This window comes from Danio rerio, chromosome 2 (genome assembly GCF_052040795.2).
Source record: "Danio rerio strain M-AB ecotype USA chromosome 2, GRCz13ab, whole genome shotgun sequence".
Lineage (NCBI taxonomy): Eukaryota > Metazoa > Chordata > Actinopteri > Cypriniformes > Danionidae > Danio > Danio rerio.
The window spans coordinates 49282514-49309510 of NC_141022.1; the positions used below are offsets into that span (position 1 = coordinate 49282514).

General features: G+C 36.6%; 1 protein-coding gene across 4 annotated transcripts in view; it reads left to right on the plus strand.

Moving 5' to 3' along the window:
• gpc5c (glypican 5c) overlaps positions 1 to 26997 on the plus strand; it is a 276595-nt gene that overhangs the window by 53041 nt on the left and 196557 nt on the right. For 3 of the 4 annotated variants that reach the window (XM_087241345.1, XM_087241343.1, XM_087241344.1), the window contains exon 3: positions 16624 to 17342. In XM_087241345.1, the coding sequence (XP_087097471.1) occupies positions 16624 to 17342 (719 nt within the window). Of the gene's footprint in view, positions 1 to 16623; positions 20916 to 21112; positions 21726 to 22400; positions 22732 to 26997 lie in introns of those variants that run through there. The other variant, XR_015478906.1, reaches the window with a different exon arrangement.

Sequence of the window (26997 nt, forward strand, 5' to 3'; positions counted from 1 at the left end):
TTGGTTACAGTTTATTATGTTTTGGCTAAGCACAAAGTTGTGGTCATTAAAAATTATTTCAATATAAACCATATAAAATTAAATAAAGCTGAAAATTTACTATAACATTCATGCAGTTTCAAACCTGGAAACCTTAATTATATATATATATATATATATATATATATATACTGTACCCTTTAATGTTCTCATATTTATGAAAAACATTTGAAGTTATAAAGCATCTGTTTCCTTAAAGTAGACATGATAGTGTTATTAGAAAATTCAATATGTTTAATTTTAATCTTTATTTTATACATAGCTTAATGTTTTTGACATTTTTTTTTATTTTAATGTTTGAATATTTATAAGCGCTAATTCTTACAGAAAATAGATCATAATACTGTTAACATTACATTATGTTAACTGTTCAAATAAATCTTCTCTAAAGTTCTGAATTGGAAATTGTTATTTTAATATAGTGAGTTGTGAACTGAAGTGGGCTGGGCTAAGGCTTGAAACTCCAGGGCTGAAAAAGAGTCCCACTCCAGCCCTTATGGGACCTTTTAAGGTGAGAAGATTTCTCAGATTGCAGTACTGGATGAATGGATAACAGTTAGAACCATAGCTAGTTGTGTATTTTGCTGAACTGTTTTAATGTTTGCTAATGTCATCTCAGTGAAAATATGTTGTTTTGTTGCAGCATCTCGTCTCTGGGAAGTTCTTGTAATTCAGAGTGCTGCCATTTGTCATTTTGCAAATAAATAGCATGGTTTTATGTTTGGAATCAAATTTGTTGTGAAGATGAGTTAATATTGAGCAGCTGATTGAATAATGTGTCGAGAGACATTGTAAGCATTTTTTCCAATCTACACTCCGGGTTTGCTTATTATTAGCCTCATGTATACAGCTAAAACTTCAAGATCCAAAGACACCCAAGGCAGTAGATGGTAGACCAAAAGGCAATAGTTGATCTGTTTATAAAACCTTTGGATGCATTTTTAAAACTCTGTGCCATAGGGCTGAATGATACATCAAAATGAAATCAAAATCGCAATTTAGCAAAAGCTGTAATTGTCAATAACAACTTGTCAGGGAAGCACAGCTCTGTGATTGGTAGTAAACACAAAAACCGCAACTATGCCACAGAAGAAGAGACTCAGGAAGTCAGTCAGGATTTATCTGCGTTTATTACTTCAGTGTAATTAATAATCACACAACCACAGAGTCATCTCACAGAAGGATTTATTTCAGACACTCGACTGAAGTTATGAAGTGAATTTGAAGAAAACTAGTTAGTTTCTAGTTAATTAGGTAAAGTTATTATTAACTAATACAGTTCTGGGGCCTCATGTACGAAAACTTGCGTGGAAATCATACTAAAACATTGCGTATGCACAAAGCTGTAAATGTGCGTACGCAGAAAAAAATTCAGATGTATGAAACACTGCGTACGCCGAATCTCACGCATATTCTTTTGTACATCCGAATCAACGTAAAACTGAGCGCAACATGCACGAGCACAAAACCCCTCCCTGCCTCCGCCCCCGTATGAATATGCTAATGACTCTACTTTGGCAAAACCCAACGAAAAAGCAAGCAAAAAGACAAACTTTGAACAAAATGTGAATTGGAGGTGCTGCTTTCGGAGGTAGACCGGAGAAAAGCGGTGTTATTTGCAAATTTGTTCTCCGTAATTAACAACAAAGGAAAAAAATAGAGTGGGAGAGTTTAGCTGATGCGGTTAACACAGTTCGGTCTGAACATCGCACTGAATTAAAGTATGGTGAATTAAAGGTGAATTAAAAAAGAAATAGTGTGGTTTATAGGTGTAAAATGTTGCAGTATCCTCAACAGTCTCAGTGGCGCAGCTCGTAAAACGCATGTCAACATGTTTTGACACGTTCAAGCATGAACTCGGTTCGAATCCATCGTCTGATGAACTCTTTCTTCTTTTTTCCCCCGCTACATATCAGATTTTGCCAACTATCACGAGAAAGACAAGTAGGAATCATTAATAAGTTTGTGCATCATATTTTATTTGCACACTTATTGAATGGAAATGTTTCTGATTCACGCAATCAAATTCATCTTCAGATAGTGTCTTTATAGCAATGTGCGTGCAGTAGATAGCTCAGATTACATTGGGAAAACAGGCGACCGCTGCAAATTGCGCTTTAATGTTTGGCTGGTCAACTGTATGGTATGGAAACCTTATATACCTTATAGCCATAAAGCTGGCATGGAGCTGCGCACATTCCCACGTTCAGTTCATCGTTAGTAAATCCAAACGTGAGCCATTCTGAGTATGAAACCTGGCGTACACAAGGTTTTTGTGTGTAGGCAGCGTTGATACATGAGGCCCCTGGTATCTAATAACCTTAACTTTTCCACATTTGATTGTAATGCAATAATAGACACCTTCTGTAAAGCTGATTGTAAAGTATTTTGAAAAGCGCTATCCAAATAAACTTGAATTGAATAAACCATGTTATTAAATAGGGCATTTTCACATGCTTTTCAGATGTAGCAGCAACACAGATCACTGAGATGTGATATAGATTATGTATATAGATTACCTATGTCTGTTAAGCAAATATTTCCAGCGCGTTTTTTGACCACCAAACAGTTGTAAAAGCACACATCTGGTCCGAGCTTCTTCCCTGGAAAAACGTCAGTCTATAGCAATGATTGATTGGCTCCTGTTCTTGTAGGCGGGGCTTCACTTGCCATATTAACCGTGATGCTTTTCCCATTTAAAAAGCATTCAAGTGTCTTGTGTATTCTAGTCTTTGACTGAAGTCAGAGCATTCTGTTTTTACCCTAAACTTCTGAAATTATACAGTAATTTAGATAAAAAATGGCTCGTACTACAAATACAATATGCTGCATCTTTGTTTGAATCATGATTAAAATGCGGTGGTTGTCTCTATTTTTAACTGGAAAGAGCACAGAGTCTTTGTTTTAAAGAGGTTACTTTTATATGTGTAACTTTTCATTTGATTTGCGTTTTTTTATTTTATTTATTTTTATTTTGTTATTTCACAAAGAAACCTGCAGCAATAGCCTGATAAAAGGAAACTTTTTCATTTACATTGTAATGTCTTCTACATTTGTCATTTTGTAAAAGAAAAATTGTAAATTCAAATCGTGAAATGACAATGGTGAATTGAATCGAATCGTGAGTTCAGCAAGTCATTATTTCCTATACATTTAAAAACAAATATAATTGCAACAAACACGTACACTAACCCAAACAACAACAACAAACAATAAATAAATAAAAAATGGAGTTACGAATTGGTGTTATAAATTGGTCAGAAAATTGTTGTTAGAATTTTGTGAATGGTTTGGTTTGTTTTATTAGTTAGAATCATAGATTATTTTCCCAAGGTGCCATCTACTAAATCCTGTTGGTCATCAGAGTCTCCTATGCATTCAGAAAAGTGTACACACTTTGAAGTTGTGTTAGTATTACAAACAAACACGCATACAGACTTAATTTTAGAGCGACTTTAAAGAAAGAATCAATTGTGTTGTGTGAAACGAACACAGCATTTAAAGCTTCTCAATCTATCCAGCAATAGTTCTGACAAATCAGATGAACAATGTCTGGCAGTTCTGCTCTAATAGCGAAGCACTAATGGAGCAACAAATGGTTTCAAATAGCTTTTTCCCAGCTGTCAGACCACTGTTGGTTTCTGTACAGGACATTAAGTTTGATGCGCGTGCTTGTCTGAGCGGTGTCAGCCGTTCTGTGAGTTTCTCCTGGGAGACCTCCTCTCTCGCCCTCTCTCTTTTTTGTCTTCTGTTCAAACGCCTGTTTTTAACACTACAATGAAGTTCATGCAGCGCCCATGTGGATCATCCCTGTTTCTTTTGGATTTAGTGATTAGTTCCATCTGAAAACAGCAGAATTATGCTTTGTGTATGGTCATTTTCTAGTCTGCACACAGATAAAAAAAAAAAAAAGTTTAACCCTTAAGAACTGTTGGGAATGTTTTCATCCACTCTAGGGTGAGTTCGAGTCTTAAATTGGCCTTAACTTTTTCTGTGTTTCAGCTAGCGGAATGATTTCTGTTGACAAATCTTATTTTGACATATTATAGGAAAATGCTTTATTCATTCATTCATTCATTTTCTTGTCGGCTTAGTCCCTTTATTAATCCGGGGTTGCCACAGCAGAATGAACCACCAACTTATCCAGCAAGTTTTTTTACGCAGCGGATGCCCTTCCAGCTGCAACCCATCTCTGGGAAGCATCCACATTCACATTCACAAACACACACACTCATACTCTACAGACAATTTAGCCTATCCAATTCACCTGTGCCGCATGTCTTTGGACTGTAGGGGAAACCGGAGCACCAGGAGGAAACCCACGCGAAAGCAGGGAGAACATGCAAACTCCACACAGAAATGCCAACTGAGCTGAGGCTCGAACCATAATAATAATAAAAAAAACCTCAATACACTCTGGACAAATTTACTACCCTTTTGTTATGTTAAGGATGAAAACATTTACTGAATTAAACTGCTATAAAAATGCTTCAGATAAAATATAAATGTTTTTATTTATTATTATTATTATTATTAATAATATTTTTTTTAGCATTAATCTGTTAATCAACCTCAGTCCTAATCAAAACTACTAAATTGTTTAGAAAAATCACAGGATTTTAACTCTTTAATTACCAAATTCATAAATGATGTCACTGATTTGGTGAAAAAAAAACACACACACAAAATTACTTTTTTTTAATATAAAAACAGGGCTCGAAGTTAATTTTTTTAAACTTTGTTGCACCAGTGCTCCCAACTTCAAATATTTAGGAGCAGCAGCAAAATGTAGAAGCAGCAAAAAAAAAAACTAGGAGCAGCAGAAAAAAAATTAAAAGCAGCAGAAAAAAATTAGGAGCAGCAGAAAAAAAATTTAGGAGCAGCTGGAAAAAATTTGGAAGCAGCAGAAAAAATTCAGGAGCAGCAGAAAAAATTTAGGAGCACCAACCAAAAATGAATGAACACCACTGCAAATTGTATATTAATAGATTTATTGTATTTGAAAACAACATCAATCAGGACTAACAAAAACCAGAATCAACTATCTAACTAATGCTGTGATGACTTATTGATATTTGTGCAATAATTCCAAAATGAATGTCTAATAATTATTCAGTATCAATGATGACGAAGATGACAATAATACTAAAAATAAATTACATCTCATCATCATGCTGCCTTGAATGTGCTTGAATGTGAGTTATACAGTATGCTCTAAAAAGTTCTACTGTTACTGTATCAAAATTATTTATGGTTTGCATCAAGCAAAAATTAAGCATTGGAGTACGAAATATTTATTTTGTACTATTGTTTTTATATGCATGTCCATTTAATCAATAATATTTCTGCTACAAAACAGATGAAAGAGTATAATCATTCAACTCACGGCTGAAAGCTGCAAAGCAGTCATCAGTAAATTAATAGAAAATAATATAAAGCTTAAGAAAGAACGGACAAAAGAAAGTAAGAAAAGTCTCACTTCTGCCACTATTTAAGAGTTTGGTTTGTGTCATTTTTAATACTCAGTCTCATTTTGCGCTGATTTTCATTTTTCTGTGTTTGTAGGAAAATAACAGGCAAGTCAGCCAACCCAATATTTAAGGGGGGCAGAGCAGGATTCTCGCGATGACCAACGGCACAAACCGGTCTTTGTTAAAAGCCGCATCAGTTCAAACTGAGTAAAGCCGAGTTTCTTTGGCGATGATGTTTACCGTGTTCGATTTTATATTTACAGTAGCGGACATTTGCACCTTCTTCACTCGATTGATGGCGGATCAACATTCACCACGATCGATGTCATCAGCGCCATTATTTGTAACCTTAGGTGGGGTTTGCTAATCTGTGTAATTACAGCGGAAAGCCTTGAGTGATTGACAGCTAATATGAACCAATATATCGACAGGAAAGTGCGATTCAGCACGTTTTTAGAAAAAAAATAAAAATCTAAACCGGTCGCACTGCAATCATTATATGCGGTCGCACAAATGCTCCCAAATATAGTATGAGGTCGCATACAGTAGTTTAAATTAGGGCGTATATGCGACCAAAAATGGTCGCAATTTAGAGCCCTGTAAAGTAATTGAGGACTGTTTTTTTATTTATTTATTTTTTTAATCTTTTATCAGTCTTGTATATGTAAAAAAAATAAAAAAATTTTGTAACCATCGTAAGATTTTCATTTTGTCTCCCTAATTCACTGTTTGTGGCTGTTTTTGCCCCATTGACTTCTATTATAACCACATTGTTTTGATTGCAAAACCATGACACCATATAATCATGCATTTTTGATTGTTGGAATTTTTCCCTGTTGGAAAGATGTAAAACTTGTCATTTTTACTGTTGATCATCAGTTGGCATCATTACTTTAGATGGGTCTGTGCAAAAATCTAAGTTTTTGGAGTATAACAGCAAATTAAAACTTTTGCACACTTCTTGATACATCTGAGACAATCAAAATACGCATCTCAGCTATCGGAACTACATGGAGGAAACAAAAACAGACTATTTATGCAAAAAATAAAATAAAGTATCTAATGCATTTTTTCCAGCGTTTTAATTTAGTGGATGTTTTCATCCCAAACAATGAAGGGGTAGTACATTTGAACAAGTTAAAGACTCTGTGTACTGACTATAGCAACATATTCAGTGTAAAGTTTCAAGAGTGACAGCCACATTTACATATAGGGGATTAGTTTGTTGTATGAATACAATATTTTGACTAGAGTAAAATTTCAACAACAGCAGATCTATTATCCTCATTTTAACTAAACCATAGTCAAGACATCTTGTTTTTATGTTTAGCCATGCCCTTTCATTGCAGTTTAAAACTTTTTGATTTAGTGGCTAATTCATTTTAATTTGTACAATATCATTTGTATATTTTAGTGCAGTTTGTTGATTCACTAGTGAGGAGTGGGTTTTGGGTACACGCCTACTTTTAAAAAATCTTGTTTTTGTACAAGTTAAATTGTACAGTGAAGTCATGTTAACCACTTTTCTGACAATACTACAGTCATAGTTATGATTCCTCATGAGATAAGACAAGGTGGAATATAAGGAAGATAAGGTGGAAGTCACAATATTTTGGTATGTGGATTATAGATAGAACATTTTGTTCTTCTTTCTATTTTTTTAGGTAGATCTGGCAACACTAATAGGTCAAGACGTACCTCATTTCCTTTGATTTCTTGCTGCATGCATTGAAAAGATGCCAGATGTTGATAACGACCAAATAAATCCCTATATGAAAAGATAACACATCTAATCAGCTTACCAGTGAAGTTATGTGTAATAACATGAAATGACACCGGGCAAATTATGTATTGAACACATAAAAAAAGGGAGGTGTAGAAAGGCAGTGAACGCCCAGACAGCAGCTGAAATCTTTTAGTACTTCTTCAGCAACCCTCTGCCCTTTATCATTGTAAATTTAATATTTGCTGCTTCAGTCTAACATCTACATTACCAGGATGATGAAGATGAAACCAGGATGGACGTTTCAGCACGACGGTGATCCAAAACCCGGCCAAGGAAACTCTCCAATGCTTTTAGAGAAAGAAAATCAAGCTGTAGAATGGAATCAGTTCTAAAATAGAAACAGTTCTCAATACTCAAACCTACTTATAAATGACTGATTAAGTGCTAAAAGGTGAACCGGCAAAGAAATGTTGCTGCAGTGTGGAGCCTATAAGTAACTTTGCAACAACATATCAGCTTCTGTTAACATGAATACGAACCCTAATGTCATGGCCAGCTAATACTGTTGGGCTATTTCATTTTTTTTTTTTTTTTAGTCTCACATCTGCCCAAATATGCTCATATAATAAGACGCTATGCTGTAGTAACATGTAGTCTACCATTGTTGTTTTGGATGTTAAGTTGCCTTGTCATGTTATATGTTCAGTCAACATACTTTACATAACATTTCAGTAGTTTACACTGAGATGGTATTTTCTTGGAAGACAAGCACCATCTCTCTTATTTTAATATTTATCTTTGAAAAAAACAAACAGACATTCCTTTCTAATGCACACATTTTCATATATATTAGCTTTTGAGTGAAAACCAGCTTTTTTTTATGTTGTCAGAGATGGTCAGAGGTTTTTAGAGCTCTGGCGTGAGTCTTCAAAGCCAAACAAATTCACTTCTCTCAACTGTGTCTGTTTTTCCGTCTGCTTGTCTCTCCCTCTGCCACTTCTGGTGTTTTTACGGAGCTCTCGTGGCATGAGGCTGCCCTCTGAAATGCTGTAACATTACACTGGCACATTCTCCTTGTGGTTTGCTGCTCTCATTCCAACCATCTCGCCTATATGGACACACACACACACACTTACAGTAAATATGCAGACACGAACATACAGCGGGACAGGGCAAGTGGCCTTTCCAGTCACCACTTTCTCCTTCTGCGGTGCTCTTTCTTCTGTTTGGTCTTGCGGTTCACATGTTCTCAAACACTTAAGGCTGTGGTGCTCAAATGGGCGATATTTGAATGTGAATTTCACAAATCTCTCTTTTCTTCTGCAAAGCCTCTCTGTAATGTTCTAGTGAAGGGCCATATTTTGTGTCATTATGGTTTAGTCAGTGTGGTTTTACCACAGCTTCATCAAACCAGATGAATGACCTTGAATGTCGGGTCGGAAAGCAATATATTCTGCTTTTAAAGTTATATATTTGTTTTATTTATGGAATTTTTTAAGGAGAAAGTTGCATTATAATTATATTGTACTTTGTATTTATAGTCTATGTATATCCTATTATTATTATTATTATTATTATTATTTTTTTTAAATTTAGTAATAGTTATGTTGGAAAGGCATATGAAAAAGATGTAAGTGTTACATTCAGGTTGGGACAACAGAGGTCATGGATCCACATGCGGTTTTATTAAGTAGTCAGACAGGCAATGGTCAAACAGGAGCAAATGGGTACATGCAAGGAAATCCAGAAACATAGTCAGGTCACAGGCAAATGGTCGATACAGGGCAGCAGACAACGTAAACAAGAGAACAAGGCAAGGGTCAAACACGGAGAGACTAAACAAGAAAAACACTTCGGAATGTTACTGGGTAAAAACCAACAAGACTCAGCAAAGTGTGTGACAGCGAGCAGTCTACACTCACTGGCCACTTCATCAGGTACACCTGTCCAACTGCAAGTTAATTCAAATTTCTAAACAGCCAATCAAATGGCAGCAACTCCATGCATTAAGGCATGAAGACATGGTCAAGACGATCTGCTGCAGTTTAAACAGGGCATCAGAATGAGGAAGATAGGTGATTTTATTGACTTTAAATGTGGCACGGTTTTAGGTGCCAGGCGGCTAACGGTTCAAGCTGCTGGTGGTGGAGGATATTTTCTTGGCACACTTTGGGCTCGTTAGTACCAATTGAGCATTGTGAGCATTGTGAGTGAGGTGCATCACAGGATTTGTAGTTAATATGGTGACAGGATTGTAGTCCGAGTGAAAATGAGTGTTTAAAAGTAATCTACAAGCCTGGATTGCTGGTGATCGTGACAATTAGTATCGCACTGTAAAACAAAATGTTCATCCCAAATCACAAACTTATGCACTATTCTAGCCCATTTTGTAGCATAAATAGTGCAAATAATGCGTTCACACTGAAAACTCTAAAAATAAAAAAGTGCACTTTAGTTACACGGATGATGCTCTTATGTAACCGTTAAAATTAAGTGTGGACTGTTTGACACTTCACGCACTTAATGGCCACTGCTTTGCTGGGTTGGAGCATTTGGGTACTAATGTTGAATCACTTTATTTTTTTGGATTGTGAAAGCAAAATTCTTCTACGAGAGTGATTATGCCGCCTCCCGATGGTGAATGCGGTTATTTGGTAGTTTGGTTATTTATTTAGTTAATTTGGCAACTGTCAAACGTCATCAGTTTGTATTACCGCTTAGTGAAAAAAAACTTTAGTGTTCCTTTTGGAAAGACACTACATTCATTTAGTATGCTGTAGAGTATGCAAGTGCATAAGTACATAGTGTATCGTGTGCCATTTGAGTCTTGCTGCCTTAATTTTTTTAGTTAAAGAAAATTAACTTTTCTTGTCATTTCAGCATCAATCAAACTGACTAAAATATTAAATAAACTGTGTATAAGTTTGAAAAAAAGAAACCTGATTGTCTTATTAAAATAAGTTAAAACAACAAAATATTTGTCTTAACTTTTTGTTATAATTTTTACAATGTGGTGGTTCGACTAATGTAAAAACAGAAAAATATATCAGAATTTCTACAAAAATGTAAAGCAGCACAACTGACTTCAATTGTTATCTTATTCTAATGAATTATTCTAATCTAATTAATGTAATGTTTTCTTGAATAAAGCTGAGGAAATGAAGATTTTGTTATCAGAGATGAAAAGAAAAATCCTGAAGAAAGATTGTTAACATATACAGTGGGGAAAAATGTATTGATTTCACCATGTTTTTTAATTGGAATAATATCTCTAAAGAAGCTTATTAACATGGAATTGAAACAGATTTTGATAAAAACCCAAACAAAACAAACATAAAAATATAACAAAACAAACAAACAAAAAAATCTGAAAAATGAACATGTGAAATAACAATGAAATGACACAAGGAGAAAGTACTGAACTACTGAAATGCATGAATAATGGCAGCTTAAAGATGCCTCTCATATGGAACAAAGTCACATCCATTTCTCAAGTGGGATTTTGTTTACAGGCAGTGTGTAAAACCTTGATGGTTTGTGTTTCTCGTCCATCAAATCTGATCTTTAATTTGTATTTTCTATTGGATTCAAGTCAGGTCATTGGCTGGGCCATTCTACAGCTTGGTTTTCTTTCTCTGAAACCATTTAAGAGTTTCCTCGGCTGTGTTTTGGATTATTATCTTGCTGAAATGTCCATCCTGGTTTTTATCTTCATCATCCTGGTAATGTAGTTGTTAGACTAGAGCAGCGAATATTAATTTACATAGACGAAGGGCAGCTGATGAACTACTGAGAGATTTCAGCTGCTATCTGGGCGTTCACTGCTTTTCTACACCTCCCTTTCTTCATGTGTTCAATACTTTTTTTCTGTGTCATTTCATTTTATTACACATAACTTCTCATGTAAGCTAGTTAGATTTGTTTACTTTGCATATACACAGCAAAATACTCAAAGTAAAATTTACTCACTTCAGAGAGTATTTGGTCCCTCTTTATATAAGGGCTAACAGGTTGGTAGTAAGTAAAGCTGCTGTTTACGGAGTTGCTCTGCTGAGATTCTGAGAGATTCATTGCATTCTGTTTCAGCTGATTTCATCTGAGGCTGTGACTGAAGTCAGTTGTAGTTCTGGTGTTTCTCTTCTGTGTTTGTTTAGCAGGTGTTTATCATCGGTGCTCACTCATCACCTTACTAATCATTTCATTGTCTCATTAACTTGATTTTTAACTTTAACTCAGTTTAGAGAGGAACCGTATATTATCCACACTGAGTAAATTTTACTAGGAGAATTTTGCTGTGTATGGATTTACCAACATCCAGGTAAAGTTTCAATGCACCTTTAGAAATATGTTTTCTGAGAAAAACTGTGATGTGTTCAATATTTATTTCCCCTGCTGTATGTAGTTTAATATGCGTGTCACCGACTCGGTCCCAGTCATTCCCCTCGCTGGCCAGCAGAGGTCATCATCACCGAACTATTGACATTACGTCATCCCCACTGACTGATTGTCACACACACCTGCAGCACATCTCCCAATCACCTGGCTCACACATAAGCAGGGCACACACACACACACCTTCACCTTGTTCTGCCCCGGCTAACACTACTGAGCGTTTCACATCCTGGCCTGCTTTCCCGTTGCTTACCTTGGACTGTATCTCGACCTTGTCTTGCCTGCTGCCTGCCCTGAACCCAAGCCTGAATACCGACTTTGATCCTCACCGCCTGCCTTTGACCCATGCATGATAACCAGGGCCGGAGTGGGACTCCTTTTCACCCCTGGAGTTTCAAGCCTCAGACCCACCTCAGTTCCCGACTGACTATATTAAAATACGGTCATTTCCAATTCAGTTTCTAATTACACTATCACGTCTTTTTTATTTGTATTTTCTTTTTTGAGAAAACAGCTGCTTTAGAACTTCAAATGTTCAACAACCCTAACAGTATTATATGTCTTAACGATAAAAATTAAAAAAAATAAATTACTAAGGCAAGGATCGAACCCGGCGCGGCGGTGTCATAACCTAACGTGCTAACCACTGGACCACAACAGCTGTACTTTGACATTGGACTCATCTAAGTTATATCATCATTAACCTGCAGGCTGAGAAACTAGATAAAAAGAGCAGAGCTGCGGTAAAATAATGCATAAGAAGACTGTGGTCAAGTAAATAAATAAATTAATTAATTTAAAAAGTGTGACTGCTGAGAGCTACAAATTCTGGAGCTAGGGACACCGGCCCTCGCGGCCAAAAAAAGGACCGGCCCACCGGGAATTCTCCCGGTCCTCCCGATTAGCCAATCCAGGCCTGATGATAACTCACCTTGTGTTTGCCTGCCGCCAGCCCTTCGACTTGATACTACTGTGTTTGATGTGAGTTCGCACACGCATAACATCTGTGTGCTTATTGTTATTAAACTCTGTTTAATAAATATACTGCAAATGGATCCCTCTGTGTCAGACCCTTCGTTACAATGCGACACTTATCAGCAATAAATGTAAAGTGTGTTTGTGTGTGTGTGTGTGTGTGTGTGTGTGTGTGAGCGATTTAAAATTGAATATCCAATACAGCAGCATGGTTTAATTCTGAACTTTTAATCTGATCAAGATTCGCTCAATGTACTGATTGGTCTATTGTTTTTAAAACTTTGAAAGAGTTTTAGAGTAGCATCTTCACAAGTTTCTGAAACTGCGTGACAATACGCAGTCTACATGATGCACATTTACACAAACCAACAATTAAAGACATAGTTAACCCCCAAAATATGTCATTTATTTGCCCTTTGGTTGTTTAAACCTTACCTTCTTTCTTCTATTAAACACAAAGATAGATATTTTGAAGCTGGAAACTTGTAACCATTGACTTCCATAGTATTTGTCTTTCCAATTATGAAAGTCAGTTGTTAGGGGTAAATAGTGTGTACATTTTCGTGCTTGGGTGAATTATGCCTTTGAAAACAATGCAGACATAATGCAGGAACTCTTATAGTGTGAATGGTCCTTTATGGGGGTCTGCGTGTTCGGGGCCACAGCTGTCATGATTGAGTTTAGTTGTTGTCCTGGTTCATTGTGACGGCACTGATGGAAGCCTCCACAGCTTATAGACTGAAATGGAGAGCTCGGCTTCTGTGTGTGTGTGTGTGTGTGTGTGTGCGTGTTGAGTGGTCTCAGTTTCGGTCCAGTTGCTGCTGTTCCTCCATCCCCTAACATGCCTTCAGTCTGACATCAGTGGCCTTAGAGAGAACAGCACCCTGGGTACGGCTTGTGTGTGTGTGTGTGTGGGGGGGGTTTATGCTTGACTACTGCACAGCTGAATAGACAGGCTGCTTCTGCTAACAAACCACTGACCAAACACAAGTTTAGGCACGTGTATGTGTGTATGTGACTGTGTTATTGTGTGTGTGACAGAAAAACCACAGAACTGAGCCATAGACACACCACACCAATTCCCTTTTTCTCTCTCTCTTTTTCGGTCCTTTCTGTGACAGAATTGTGACCTGGATATAGACAAACTGAACTTTTACTCTCCATCACTTATAACAACATTATTTTTCATTTGAAGACAAACTTAACCAGTGTTTTATTTTCTATAAATGAAAGTTAAATTACAACAAAGCATAATAGAGTGGAGAAACTATGACGTCACCTTGTAGGCTAATGGGCTGCTAGCATAAAACTGGTTCCCTCGATAAAATCCCTATAAGATTTTCCCATAGGCTTTTCGAAAATTGCTAAATTAATAAGCTCTGTGTTTAAACACTGTTCATTACACTTTCACGTTTTGTCCAGCCGGATAATTAACAAGCATATTTAACTTTTGGTGGTTACAGGTTTCCAGTTTTCTTCAAAATATCTTCTTTTAGGTTCATCATAAAAAAGAAACTCATTATAGTTTAGAACCACTTGTGTACATATTAAATTATGTTGCTTTAGTCACCATTCTCTTTGATTAAATAAAAAAAATGATCTTTTTTATGTTGGGGTCATTCATTGTCACCAAAAAGGAGCCCCCAGCTAAAAGTAATAGCTTTACCAGTAGCATGTCTTTGGGGCAAATACATTTGTCTGACCAATGGCGCAGAAATCACCTTGACTCAGTCATTACTGTGTGAATTAATTCCTTCAGTTTTTCTGATAATCCCTAATGCATCTTCAGAAATCAATCGCATTTTAGCCCCATTTTTCAAAATATCTTCACATGTGTCTAATCATAGACGCGTACAAATGTTTGGAACAACATCAATTAATTTTCTTGGGACTTGTGTTTTATATTGTGACTTGTTTTTATTTTGAGTTTTGTGGGCTGTTGAGGATCTCTTCATCCACTCCGCGATGATTTTGAGTCTTAATTTGACGATATCTTACTCTGTGTTTCAGCAAATGAAATGATTTTTGCTGACTAATCTTATTTTGACACATATTTACGCAAAATATTTGAATATTTTCAAAAATGTAGCAATATACTCAGGGCAAATTTGCTACCCTTTCGTTATGTTAGTAGCTTTATTTGCCCCATTGATTTCTATTATAATCACAGTTTTTGATTGCAAAGCCGTGACATCATATAATCATGCATTCTTGATGGTTGCTGGCTTTCCCTGTTTGGAAAAGGTCAAATTTGAAATTTTTACTGTTGTTTATCAGTTGCAGTTAAAAAAAAAACATAGTTTCTGCCTTCTGTATGGAGAATGTGTTTGTACGTGTCTGTATGTGAAAGAGAGACCTTTTTTACCATTTACTTTGAGATGTCTGAGAAAATCACAATAAGCAGCTCAGCTGTCAGAACATAGTAAACATAGTGGGCTCTATTTTGACGCATGCGCAGAGTGCAAAACGCAGGGCGCAAACGCTTTCAGGGTGTGTCAGAACGCATTTTTGCTAATTTAAGGACGGGAAAATCCGCTTTGCGCCGTGGTGCATGGTCTAAAAGGGTTGAGTTTATTTTCTTAATGAGTTATAGGTGTGTTTTGAGAATAAACCAATTAGAGTCTCATCTCCCATTCCCTTTAAGAGCCAGCTGCGTCGCGCCATAGTGCATTTTCTATTTACAGGATGTAAAGTAAGTCTAAGTGGAAAAACTGAGCATTTCACAAGCAAACAGTTAAACAGAAAACTGTTAAACAGAGCATCTACTGCGTGAGAATGAGAGATAATGGATCTACTTTCACTTTCGCTCTTGGATAGGGAAACCTTTACGCACATCAATTAGTCTATAAATAATAAATTGCATTTGTTAAGCGCAAATCTTTGTTTCAAAACTGTTTCTAAATTCAGTTCTAATTTCACGCAAACAAATAAATGAACAATAATAACAAAATGTGCTCAAAAACCTGAGTTACATCCTAAAACGCATGCTGTGCCCCATATGGTCTAAAACCTGACAGGTGGACAAATCTAAGCTTGTTTTTAATAAAACAAATATAAATATGGATATAATAAATAATACTGCTAATAATAATAACATTATACAAAAGCAAATTGTTATGAATTAAATGAAAAAGCCTCCCGAGATGAAGAAGACATAAAAGCAGTGATTTTTCATATTTATGTAGGCTAGAAAATAATGTTTTGTAATATTTTAACCCTTTTTTTATATCCTATACTTATTCTTATTATATCCTATATAAATATATCCATAATATTTTAATTTTTTCACATTTAAAGATATTTGCCTATTGCTCTCTTGTGCGTTTTAAGCAGTGTGTAAGCGAGGCGCAACTCTGCGCTGGAGTTTAGACCAGGTTTGTTTGTGTCTAATGAAAAATCTATTTTAGTTTCTCAAAATAGCAACGCGTCAGCGGTGCGTCTCAAAACGCCTTCTTTTTTAGACCAGAACGCCTTTGCGCGCACATATGAGCGCTAATGCATTTGCTATTTAAACAGCGTAGCGCAACGCCTCAAAACGACTCTTGCGCCAAGCTGAAACTAGAAAAAGACTATTGCGCTGTGCCTTGCGCCACTTTGCGCCGGGTGTATGATAGGGCCCAGTAAGTGTATATATATATACACACACACACACACACACACACACACACACAAACACACACACACACACACACTATAATCTGCTGGTTTGCTCCATAGAACTCCATATAAAAGCCAGAAACTTGTATGATAGGCCTATATAAAGGGTTAATGGTGACAACTGATGATCAACAGTAAAACTTAAACATTTGACCTCTTCCCAACAGGAAAACCAACAATAATCAAGAATGCATAATTATATGTCTTGGCTTTGTAATCAAAAAATGTGATTATGATGGAAGTCAATGGGGCAAAAACAGCCACCAACATAATGAAGGGGTAGTCAATTTGAACAGCAGAGAAGGATTAAGACCACTGATCATTCTATCATTATCACTCATTTAAATCTTTCTTCTTTTTCAGATACGTTCCAGTCCCTAATATCCTTCTCCCAGAACCACCTGACCTCTCTGTTTGAGACCACATACTCATCCCTCATGTCGTCCATCTCCCCTCACATCGTCTGCCTCTTCACGGACCTCTCTCGCTTCCTTCAGGGCACCGGCAACGTCTCGGTGGAAGCTGCTGTGCACTGTTTCTTCGACAGCCTTTTCCCATTGGTCCACACTCAGATTGTCAATCCCGGTATGGAAGGAAGTATTGGGACAGATGCTTCTGAAGGCAACCAGCTTGGTGACTGTCTCCGAATGACCAGGCAGGACGTAAACCCCTTTGGTCCGCACCCAAAAGCAATGGCAAAAGATCTGGCGGACGCATTGCGGGCTGGGCGGGTGCTCAGCTTGGCACTTGCCGAAGGGTCAGAGGTGATGAACATTACGGAAACAGCAGGGTTATCAAAAGAGTGCACACGGGCTCTGGTACGCATGCATTACTGCTCTCACTGCCGTGGACTCACCCTGATCCATGCGTGCAGCAACTACTGTCTTAATGTCATGCGCGGGTGCCTGGCGAGCTACTCCGAGCTCCACCAGCCCTGGAGACAGTATGTCACCATATTGCAGGACCTCACGCAAATGGTTGCCGGAGCTCACAATTTAGAGCTGGCCTTACTGGGGATCAGAGGTCAGGTCGAGGAGGCCATACTCTACGCTCAGCTTCACGGGTCCAGGCTAACTGCCACAGTGAGTACTAGCATTTTTACGCTTTTACAGCTAGCATTAGCTTGTATTGTAGCATGAAAAAAGGTCTACAGAGTTATGAAGCACAAAGACCTCTTCTGTTATAAGCGGGTTTCTGAACTCTTTTCAATAGGCTCAATTGTAGTTCTTCCAGATTGCCTCAAGAGTTTTCTTCTAGAAATGTACATTTCAAAATATTTTGAGTTTATATGATTCATGGCTGAAAGAGTTGAGTTGTGTTTGCTTGTTTTCAAGTACAAGAGACGCTTTCACAGATCAAATATACTGATACTAAGGGCTGCACAAAATAGCCGACTATAATGCTCTGCAATGATGCTTGCTTTATTGAAGTCGACTAGTCGGACTGCACAGATCACATGGTTTTTTATCTACACCAAAACGCAATGTCCACACCAAAAACGCAATGTCAGGTGACAAAGCAATGCTTTCTGAAAACTCCGACCCGAGTGAACATTTTCCAAAACTGTGCAGCGTGGTCATATCGACACTATAAGCTAAGTTTTCGACTCACGACATCAGTGTGCGCGCTGTTTTCTCCTTCCTGATTGGTCAACACTGCTGGGTTCACACCAAACATGGAGATGTGAGTGAGGCAAAATCCGAACGTTCGCAGCAAATGCATCGCATATTTCTTTTTATTCACCGTGAGACCGCCTCGGTTCTCACGTTTGCATCGATTTGTATGCAATTTACTTGTGCAAATACTTAATTCCCTGTTAGATGTGAATCAAGCATAAAAGTGTCCTTATCAGCGCCTGTTGGTGTAGCGTGCCCTTAACATGTATCACAGTGCGTTTTTGCATTTTCATGTCGACAGAAACAAGCGGGGAAAACACTGTTTATAAAAATACCTGTTTATAAAAAATACATGTTACGTGTGAACATGGGCTTAAAAGAGCTTGGCACTCTTCTTACAAATGCCACAATGCCCTTAAAATAATTGAATGAATCTAAAAGAAATGGCTCTAAATTTAAGATCCATTTATAAGAAATGCTGTTGCAATAAAATGTGAATACCAGGGCTGGACTGGGGCAAAAAATCGGCCCTGGCATTTTGGGCCAGAGCGGCCCACTAAATTCAATCAAAATGCTATCTATCTATGCACGTCCAATATTTTTATCAACTCATATTTTATAAAACACAAAAGCCATATATATGAAATAAATAAATAAATACAAACTTTAATCTCAATATAATTTCTGTATACTGTCTATAAAGATATTTGTTGTTCTAAAAAATACACTGTTCATTCATTTATTTTTCTTCGCATAAGTCCTTTTATTTATCATGGGTTGCCGCAGTGGAATGAACTGCCAACTATTCCCGCATGTTTTATGCAGCAGATGCCTTTCCAGCCACAACCCAATATTGGAAATCACCCATACACACTCATTCTCACACACTCATACACTACAGCCAATTTAGCTTATTCAATACACTATTCACTCAGCCTATATTCAATAAAAAACATAACAAAAACTGCCTGCTAATGCATGGGTAAATCTTCAAAGGGAACAGTGTTACATTTTAACCTCTTTCACCTCATCCTGCTTGCTGTTTCACTATCTAAACAATGAAAACATAATACAAGTCAAATTTGTTTCATTTTGATATTGTGATTAACAGACACCAAACAGCCTCGTGTAGCTGCATATTTATATGAGCATCATCTTCACTCTGCAAATTTATAACAAAATAGGGCTTAAATATAACTGTCTTCTTTAATTTCCATTGAAAAGAATAAACTTCACCCTGTCTCTTTTGCAGAATATCAGTTTTAATAACCAATAATGGCCATTATAACAGTATAACGTATATTAAATTTAAAAGATAAAGGTAAGCAGTCAGTCAATGTGCAGAATCAGTGTATGTGGTTACATAATATATTAACTTATCTTTGCACTCAGCCAAAACAGTTAACTGAAAACAAGTGATTTAAAAGACATAAGAATTGTTAGATAGAGACAACAAGATGAATTCAATATCACGTTTAACAACTATAGTGAGATGAGATCATCCAGCAGATGAACTGTCTGACATGCACTAACGTATACTCTCACCTGGGGTTTATGCTCACCCGCTGAGCTACTGGCTGCAGCTCTTGGCGTAGGGTGTGCATGTGTGTGGTCACGTGATTTGCGTTTTTAGCCGTGTACTAGAATGAACAGAGAACTTGTATGAAACGCCGGCGTATTTCCCGCGATTTCTCTGCGCCTCCCTTGCATTTCTTCTCTCTGACTCTCGACTATTTTGACAAATACACACAGACGACGCACGCTCACACAGAGTCCAAAATAGGAGTTTGTGATTGGGCCAGCCCAATGTCAATACGGAAAAGAGTCAATGGGCTGCAGAGTGTCACATGGGCCGGCCCAGTCTGTCTGTCCGGGAAAAAAGCATCTACTTTCAGAGAGTCACAGATCACAGCAGTGTCAATTAATAAGGCAGAAAAAAAAACGATAGGCTGCTAAGCCTTTTATGCGCCGATCAGATCATAAGACGATGATCAGCTCGGCCCAAAAAGTACGTCGGCCCACCGGGAAAGTGCCCGGTCTGCCAGATGGCCAGTCCGCCCCTGGTGAATACAAACAAAATGACAATTTCTGCATTTAATGTACCTTTTCTCAGAATGGCATAGTAAATTTATCTGATATATTGTATGCATTGTCTTTTAAATAAAAAAACAAACAAACAAACAAAAAAACAAAAACATAACTTGTCACACATATATCTGCAGAAGTTTTAAATGCAGTGTCCCATCAGAGGTGTTAGTGAAGAAGTCTAAAAACACTTGGGTTTTGCAGTTAGAGACCTGTAGCTCCTCATCGTTCACTCATCGTAAACAGCAAGTGCAGATACAGTGTAAATAAAAGTTTAATTTGCAGCATTGACAGCTTGCTTGATAATGAAATGAGAGTTTTTATGAGAGCACTGAATTTAATGAGCTTGCGATGAACTCACTGACTGCATCAGTGATGGAAATGTTTTTCGAATACAGTTTATTCCCAATCTCAATAAACGTTTTGTTTTATTATGCTATTAAGATAACCAAAGTAAAGTCTTCTAATTTAAAAGTGCCATATTATGAAATCTGGAAATATCTAAGCAAAGCTGAATATGCTTAAGAGTTCAGTACATGGAAATGACATACACTGAAAAAAATTATTTAAAGATTCACGAAACCCTTGAGTACTTTTTTGAGATGTTGACAGATTTGTGTGTGTTGAGCATCAGTTAAGACAATGTTAGCACCTGTCAGCTTTAAATGTGGGGGAAACTTTGAGCTTTTGTCAGCTAATTTCAGCTTCCGGGTTTAAAATGATTTTTGTGGCGAGATCAAAATTTGCGACATAGCGCAAAACTGCAAGTGCATAGATGATGCGTTGGTTTCTCATTATTATTCATAGCGGAGTTTTCTTATCCTATGAGAAGAGCCTGCTGCTTAATTATTCATGAATGCATGTGCTTTCCGAAGGCAAGGCAGACCTGCCAGTGCGAAGCCGTGAGATCCTACAATGATGGGTGAGACTGCGTCCAGGGACCCACAGCACACAGTATTTAGCCATTCATGAAGGGTCTTATGTGTTTGTTTCCATGATCCACGGGGTTTGTTGCATGTTTTTCCCTGCGATCTTGTCAGGGCCGATACAGCAAAGCTGTGTGTGTGCAGCAAACAATTTTGTCGGGAGAGCAGTACGAGAATTGGAGAATGGCTGATACTGTTTTTTATCAGGAGTTTGTTCACATTTAGACACATCGCCCTGCCACTGTGTTTACCTAAATCCTCCAGATTACCAGCAGGACTAATGGTTAAAATAAACAGGGAAAGAGACCTACTGCACTGAGTCTGCATTCACACCTATGATTCAGACCAGGGGATTAAGGAAAAAAATTACTCATTGTGTTTATATGAACACAATTATCTTAATAATGATATAAATTGTGTTTTCCAGTATATGAAATTACTGAAAGTTTTTTTTTAAAGTTAAGTGGTTGTAAACAATTTATTTGGGATGACTTTAAACAAACTAAGTTGAACATTACCCAATTTGATTTAAGTTCAACACATGGGCGACGTGGTGGCGCAGCAGGTAGTGCTGTCGCCTCACAGCAAGAAAGTTGCTGGTTCAAGCCTCAGCTGGGTCAGTTGACGATTCTGTGTGGAGTTTGCATGTTCTCCCTGCGTTCATGGGGACTACTTCCGGGTGCTCCGCTTACTCCCACAAGTCAAAAGACATGTGGTACAGGTGAATTGGGTAGGCTAAATTGTCCGTAGTGTATGAGTGTGTATGGATATTTCCCGGAGATGGGATGCGGCTGGAAGGGCATCCTCTGTGTAAAACATATGCTGGATAGGCATTTCTGTAGAATTTACAATCTCATGAGTGTAAAGTCCTGGTATCAAGCCAATCAGAAAAAAAAAAAAAAAAAAAAAAAAAAAAAAAATATATATATATATATATATATATATATATATATATATATATATATATATATATATATATATATATAAAATGTAGCCGTTACATGTAGCACTTATTCCTGGCTGTAATTATAACTTTCAATTGATCTTGTTTGTCTTTTCAGTTTTCTATTGGTTGATTTGGTGACGTCAAGCTTTTAAAACGGAAGGAAGCAGATCTCATTCTTGCTCATTCCTCCACGCCACCACCTGATTATGTTAGGTTAATAAATAATTTTGTTTGAGCACATTGGCCGTAGTTTATTTGTTACGTTTCTTAGGATTGATTTTCTCTTGTTTAAGTATGTACTGTAACATTTGCTAATAGTTGTGGAAGCATCAGAGAGGAGTTTATTAATATTCATGTCCATTCCAAATATGATCAACGTGGAGCTTCTAGTTATATCAGTAAACCTTCTGTGTATAAATGAGCATAAAAAGCAATTATTTCCCATGAGAGTAAAGAGTAAAGTCCTGGTACAGTATCAAACTAAGGGGGGGGGGATAATAAAGCTAATAGTTGCAGGAGCATCAGAGCAGAGCTCGTAAATATTCACTACCATTCCAAATACTGTAGGGTCAATGTGGAGCTTCTAAATCTAGAGGTAAATCCTCTGTTTATTAATGAGTATCAAAAGCAACCATTTCTGTAGAATTTACTATCCCATGTGTCTAAAGTTCTGGTATCAAGCCAATCAGAAAAATAAATAAATAAATAAAATAATGTAGCTAATAGTTGTGGGAGCATCAGAGCAGAGCTCATTAATATTCATGACCATTCCAAATATGGTCAATGTGGAGCTTCAGATTCTAGCAGGAAACCCTCTGTTTAATGATGAGCATAAAAAGCAACCATTTCTGTAGAATTTACTGTCTCATGAGTGTAAAGTCCTGGTATCAAGCCAATCGGAAAAAAAAAAAAAAAAAAAAAAAAAAATATATATATATATATATATATATATAGCTAATAGTTGTGGGGGCTTCAGAGCATAGCTCATAAATATTCACTACCATTCCAAATAGGGTCAATGTGGAGCTTCTGATTCGAAAGGTAAATCCTCTATGTAAATGCGCATAAAAACAAGCCATTTCTGAATAATTTTTTTAGCTTAACTTACACAAGTTGCATACCTATATGTAGATATCAGAACAAATTAACATATTGAATCAATGCACTACAGTATATTGACCTTATTCTAAAATGCGGAAGTGCGCCTGTTTTCGCGATTGTCTTAGAACTTCCGATTCAGTCGCCTATGGGAGAAATGACTAGGAATAATAAACGGCAGAAAACGGTCAAACTACTTGCTCTACAAACAAATGTCTGCATGACTATACAGACCAAGTAGAATACTATAATAAGTAAATATCAAATTGCAACATAAGCAGCGTAATGAGCAGTTTTTAACGTCAAAAAATGAATGGAAGTGAATGAGACCGGAAGTCTCAAGCCAAAAAGATTCAAATGGCAGCGCCCGCTCGTCGGCGGAGAATAAGGTGAATATAGCACCTTTTAATAATTGCCATTTACAATTACTAAGGTTATAATAAAATTTCCAAAAAGTTATGAAACGTGCCAGGAAATCACTTTGAATGTGGACAATGGATAATGGAAATGCTAATTTCTGATGGTGTGTTTCATTAAGTTATAAACTGTAAGGGCTGTTGTAAGCACCTTGGCAAAACAATCTAAAAGCTCATGGAAATTCAGAAAGGGTTCAGGCAAGTTCACCATTTCTGCAAGATTCTTCTGGAGCTTTGTGTTTAAACAAAGTGTCTCCTGGGTTGCTGCTATCTGTTGGTGTGCAGTATGTGTGTGAGCGAGTGTTTGGAAACAGTGCGACATCTTTTTTTGGCATTATATTGTATGTACATTTGTCACTGACATACGTACACACACACATGCTCTAAGCTTTGAACTGTAAGTCCATTCGTCACAAGCTCAGTCAAACTAACTTTTATTCACACTTCAAAGCCTCATCATGGTATTGGAAAGACCCCATCAAAGTGAACAAAGGTCACTTTATTTTTATAGTGACACTCCATTAGAATACTGGCTTTATACTGCATGCACCAGTGTGTTTGTGTTAATTTGAAGATGACTCTCTTAACACAGTGTGGTTTGGTTAACTTTTGAGTGATCTGATTGGCTAACTGGATTAGGAAAGGGATGTGAGTATTTGGATTTTTAAAAATCTTTTTTCACTTGCATTTAATATACTAACCGGCCACTTTATTAGGTACACCTTACTAGAACCTTAGACTACTAGAACCCTTTTGTCTTCAGAACTGCCTTAATTCATTGTTGCATACATTTAACAAGGTACTGAAAATATTCCTCAGAGATTTTGGTCCATATTGACATGATAGCATCACGCAGTTGCTACAGATTTGTTGGCTCTCCCGTTCCACCATATCCCAAAGGTGCTCTATTGGATTAAGTTCTGGTAACTGTAGAGGCCCTTTAAGGTTACAGTGAACTGATTATCATGTTCAAGAAATTAGTCTGAGATGATTCACGCTTTGTCGTGGCGCATTATCCTGCTGGAAGTAGCCATCAGAAGATGGGTACACTGTGGTCACAAAGGGATGGACAAGGTCAGCAACAATACTCAGGTAGGCTGTGGTGTTGGCACGGTGCTCAATTGTTACTAATGGGCCCAAAGTGTGCCAAGAAAATATCCCCTCCCTACACCATTACACCACCATCACCAGCCTGAACCATTAATACAAAGCAGGATGAATCCATGCTTTTCATGTTTGCATTAATGGCAAGCAGAATGGGATCAGTCATTTTTTTAAGTCAAGACATGATGAGATTGTTTATGTAAGATGCTGCAATGGACACACAAGACTCAAGCATGAACATTTACTCAAAGGAGAAGAACCCCCAAAATGTCTATATTGCAACAGAAACCAAACTGTTAAACATATTCTTGTGGAATGCCCCATTTTTAATGTTATCAGACAACAATTTTATTCTGGGGAGACTTTAAATGAAATATTTTTAAATGTGAATCCATCTAAAATTGTAAAATGTTTATACAAAGGAAACCTTAAACTGTTTTAGATTTTTATCTGATCATTATTATTATTATTATTATTATTATTATTATTATTATTATTATTATTATTTACGTATTTTACCTTTTATATTATTTATTGCTGTTGATGACTTTAAATGGTTAGAATATTTTTTATAATTATAGAAAATCTGTATTTATAAAATAAAATGTGGTAAACTTGATGTTTTTTTTGTTTTTTTTTTGCCATGATATAGCCATAAAAGCTGAAATGGCAATAAAATGCATATTCTCTTCAGGTTTGCATTAACAAGCAGTTGGATAGGTGTACCTAATAAAGTGGCCAGTGAGTGTATGTGAAATTTGCATATGATTACTTTTGTAAATAAAATTTAAAGGGATAGTTCACCCATAGATGTAAATTCTGTCATCATTTACAACCCCCTGACTTGAAACCAGTTTGAGTTTTTTTATTTTTATATTTTATTGAACACAAAATAATTTATTTTTTATTTTATAATTATTCTTTGGGGGTTTTTAACCTTTAATGGATAGAATAGTGCAGAGAATTTAGTTTTGTTACAAGAAAATTCTTTCATAGAGCCTCTTTAAGCATCATTTCTTCTTAGGGATGTTAAAAACAGTGCTGCTTAATATTTTTACCGCGCACAAAAAAAAAAAAAAAAAATTATATTTATATATATATATATATATATATATATATATATATATATATATATATGTATATCCAGTCCAAATATCTAAAAATTCATAAATAAAGAAGCAATTTCTTGACAATCAAAAAATATTGTCTTGTTTTAAGAAAAAAATTCCATAATTAAGTGAGTTATTCTTTAAAACACGCCAAATAGTCTGTCGACGGTGTAAGCAAAGTACGAAAAACAAGATTATTTTGCTTGTTTTAGGGAAAAAACAATTTTAATATATATATATATATTATATATATATAATTTTTTTTTACGAACAGAAGAACAGAACAGACTAAAAGAACAGAAAAACGGACTAAACGGACAGAACGGACTAAAGAACAGAAAAAAAAAACTGATAATACGTTGTTATTTTCTAGTGTTTAGGTGTCTTAACTGTTACTTTTGATCAATTTAATGTGTACTTAAATTAAATTATGGTAGTGCTTTAGTTTAAGTACTAATTATTTGTTCATTCATTCATTTTCCTTCATCTTTGTCCCTTATTTATCAGAGGTCACCACAGCTAAATGAACCGACAAATATTCTGGCATATGTTTTAAACAGTGAATGCCCTTCCAGCTGCAACCCAGTACTGGCAAGCAATTATCAATATTAACTAGTGGCTACTACATGCCTATTATAAGATATCGGCTGTTTGTTTATACTCATAAAGTACATAAATCTGCATGATCATATTCTACACCCCAAATCCTACTTAATACCCAAACCCAACTGCTAACTTAATCATTTTTAATCAGCAGCAAATCGGGAGTTTATTTGGGTCAAAGTTAAGGGTTTGTTAAGAGTGAAAATTGCACATAAAAAAAAAAACGTGACCAAAATGACTTCTTTTTAATTCTTACCCCAACTTTAAAACAAGATTGTACAAAAACTGCAGCCTTTCTGAGATGAAGTATTTCTAATCATGAATGGATTCTTTCAGCTAGTGAAAGCGTATGCGGTGTGCAGATTGAGCGTGGAATCAAATCCTGCTGTAAATGATGGAAAAGGTTTGGAGATTGTTTCTGGCAGGCCGCTTCTGTTTTCCTCTGCTGCTGTGTGTAAATCTCTGCAGTTTTCTTTACACTGAGCAATGTGTTTGAAAGAAAATAGTCAGGCTGAAGCCCAGCAGGACAACCATCTTAATAATAGACTCCATTACCCACAATCCCTTTTTCTAGTGCTTTTATCTCCTGATAAAGCTGTATTCAGTTCCTGCTAAAATAACTCACAACATTGTTCTGCCTCTCAATTTTATATTCTCCATCCAAAGATCATAAACTGTAGACTCTCTGCAGACGTGTGTGTGTGTGTGTGTGTGTGTGTGTGTGTGTGTGTCTACAAGGCGATGGCTACAATGTTATTAGAGGAATTATAGCAGCGGTTTGATTTACACTGGGATACTTTCCCAAACGGATTGTGGTTGGCATTCAGTCCCATC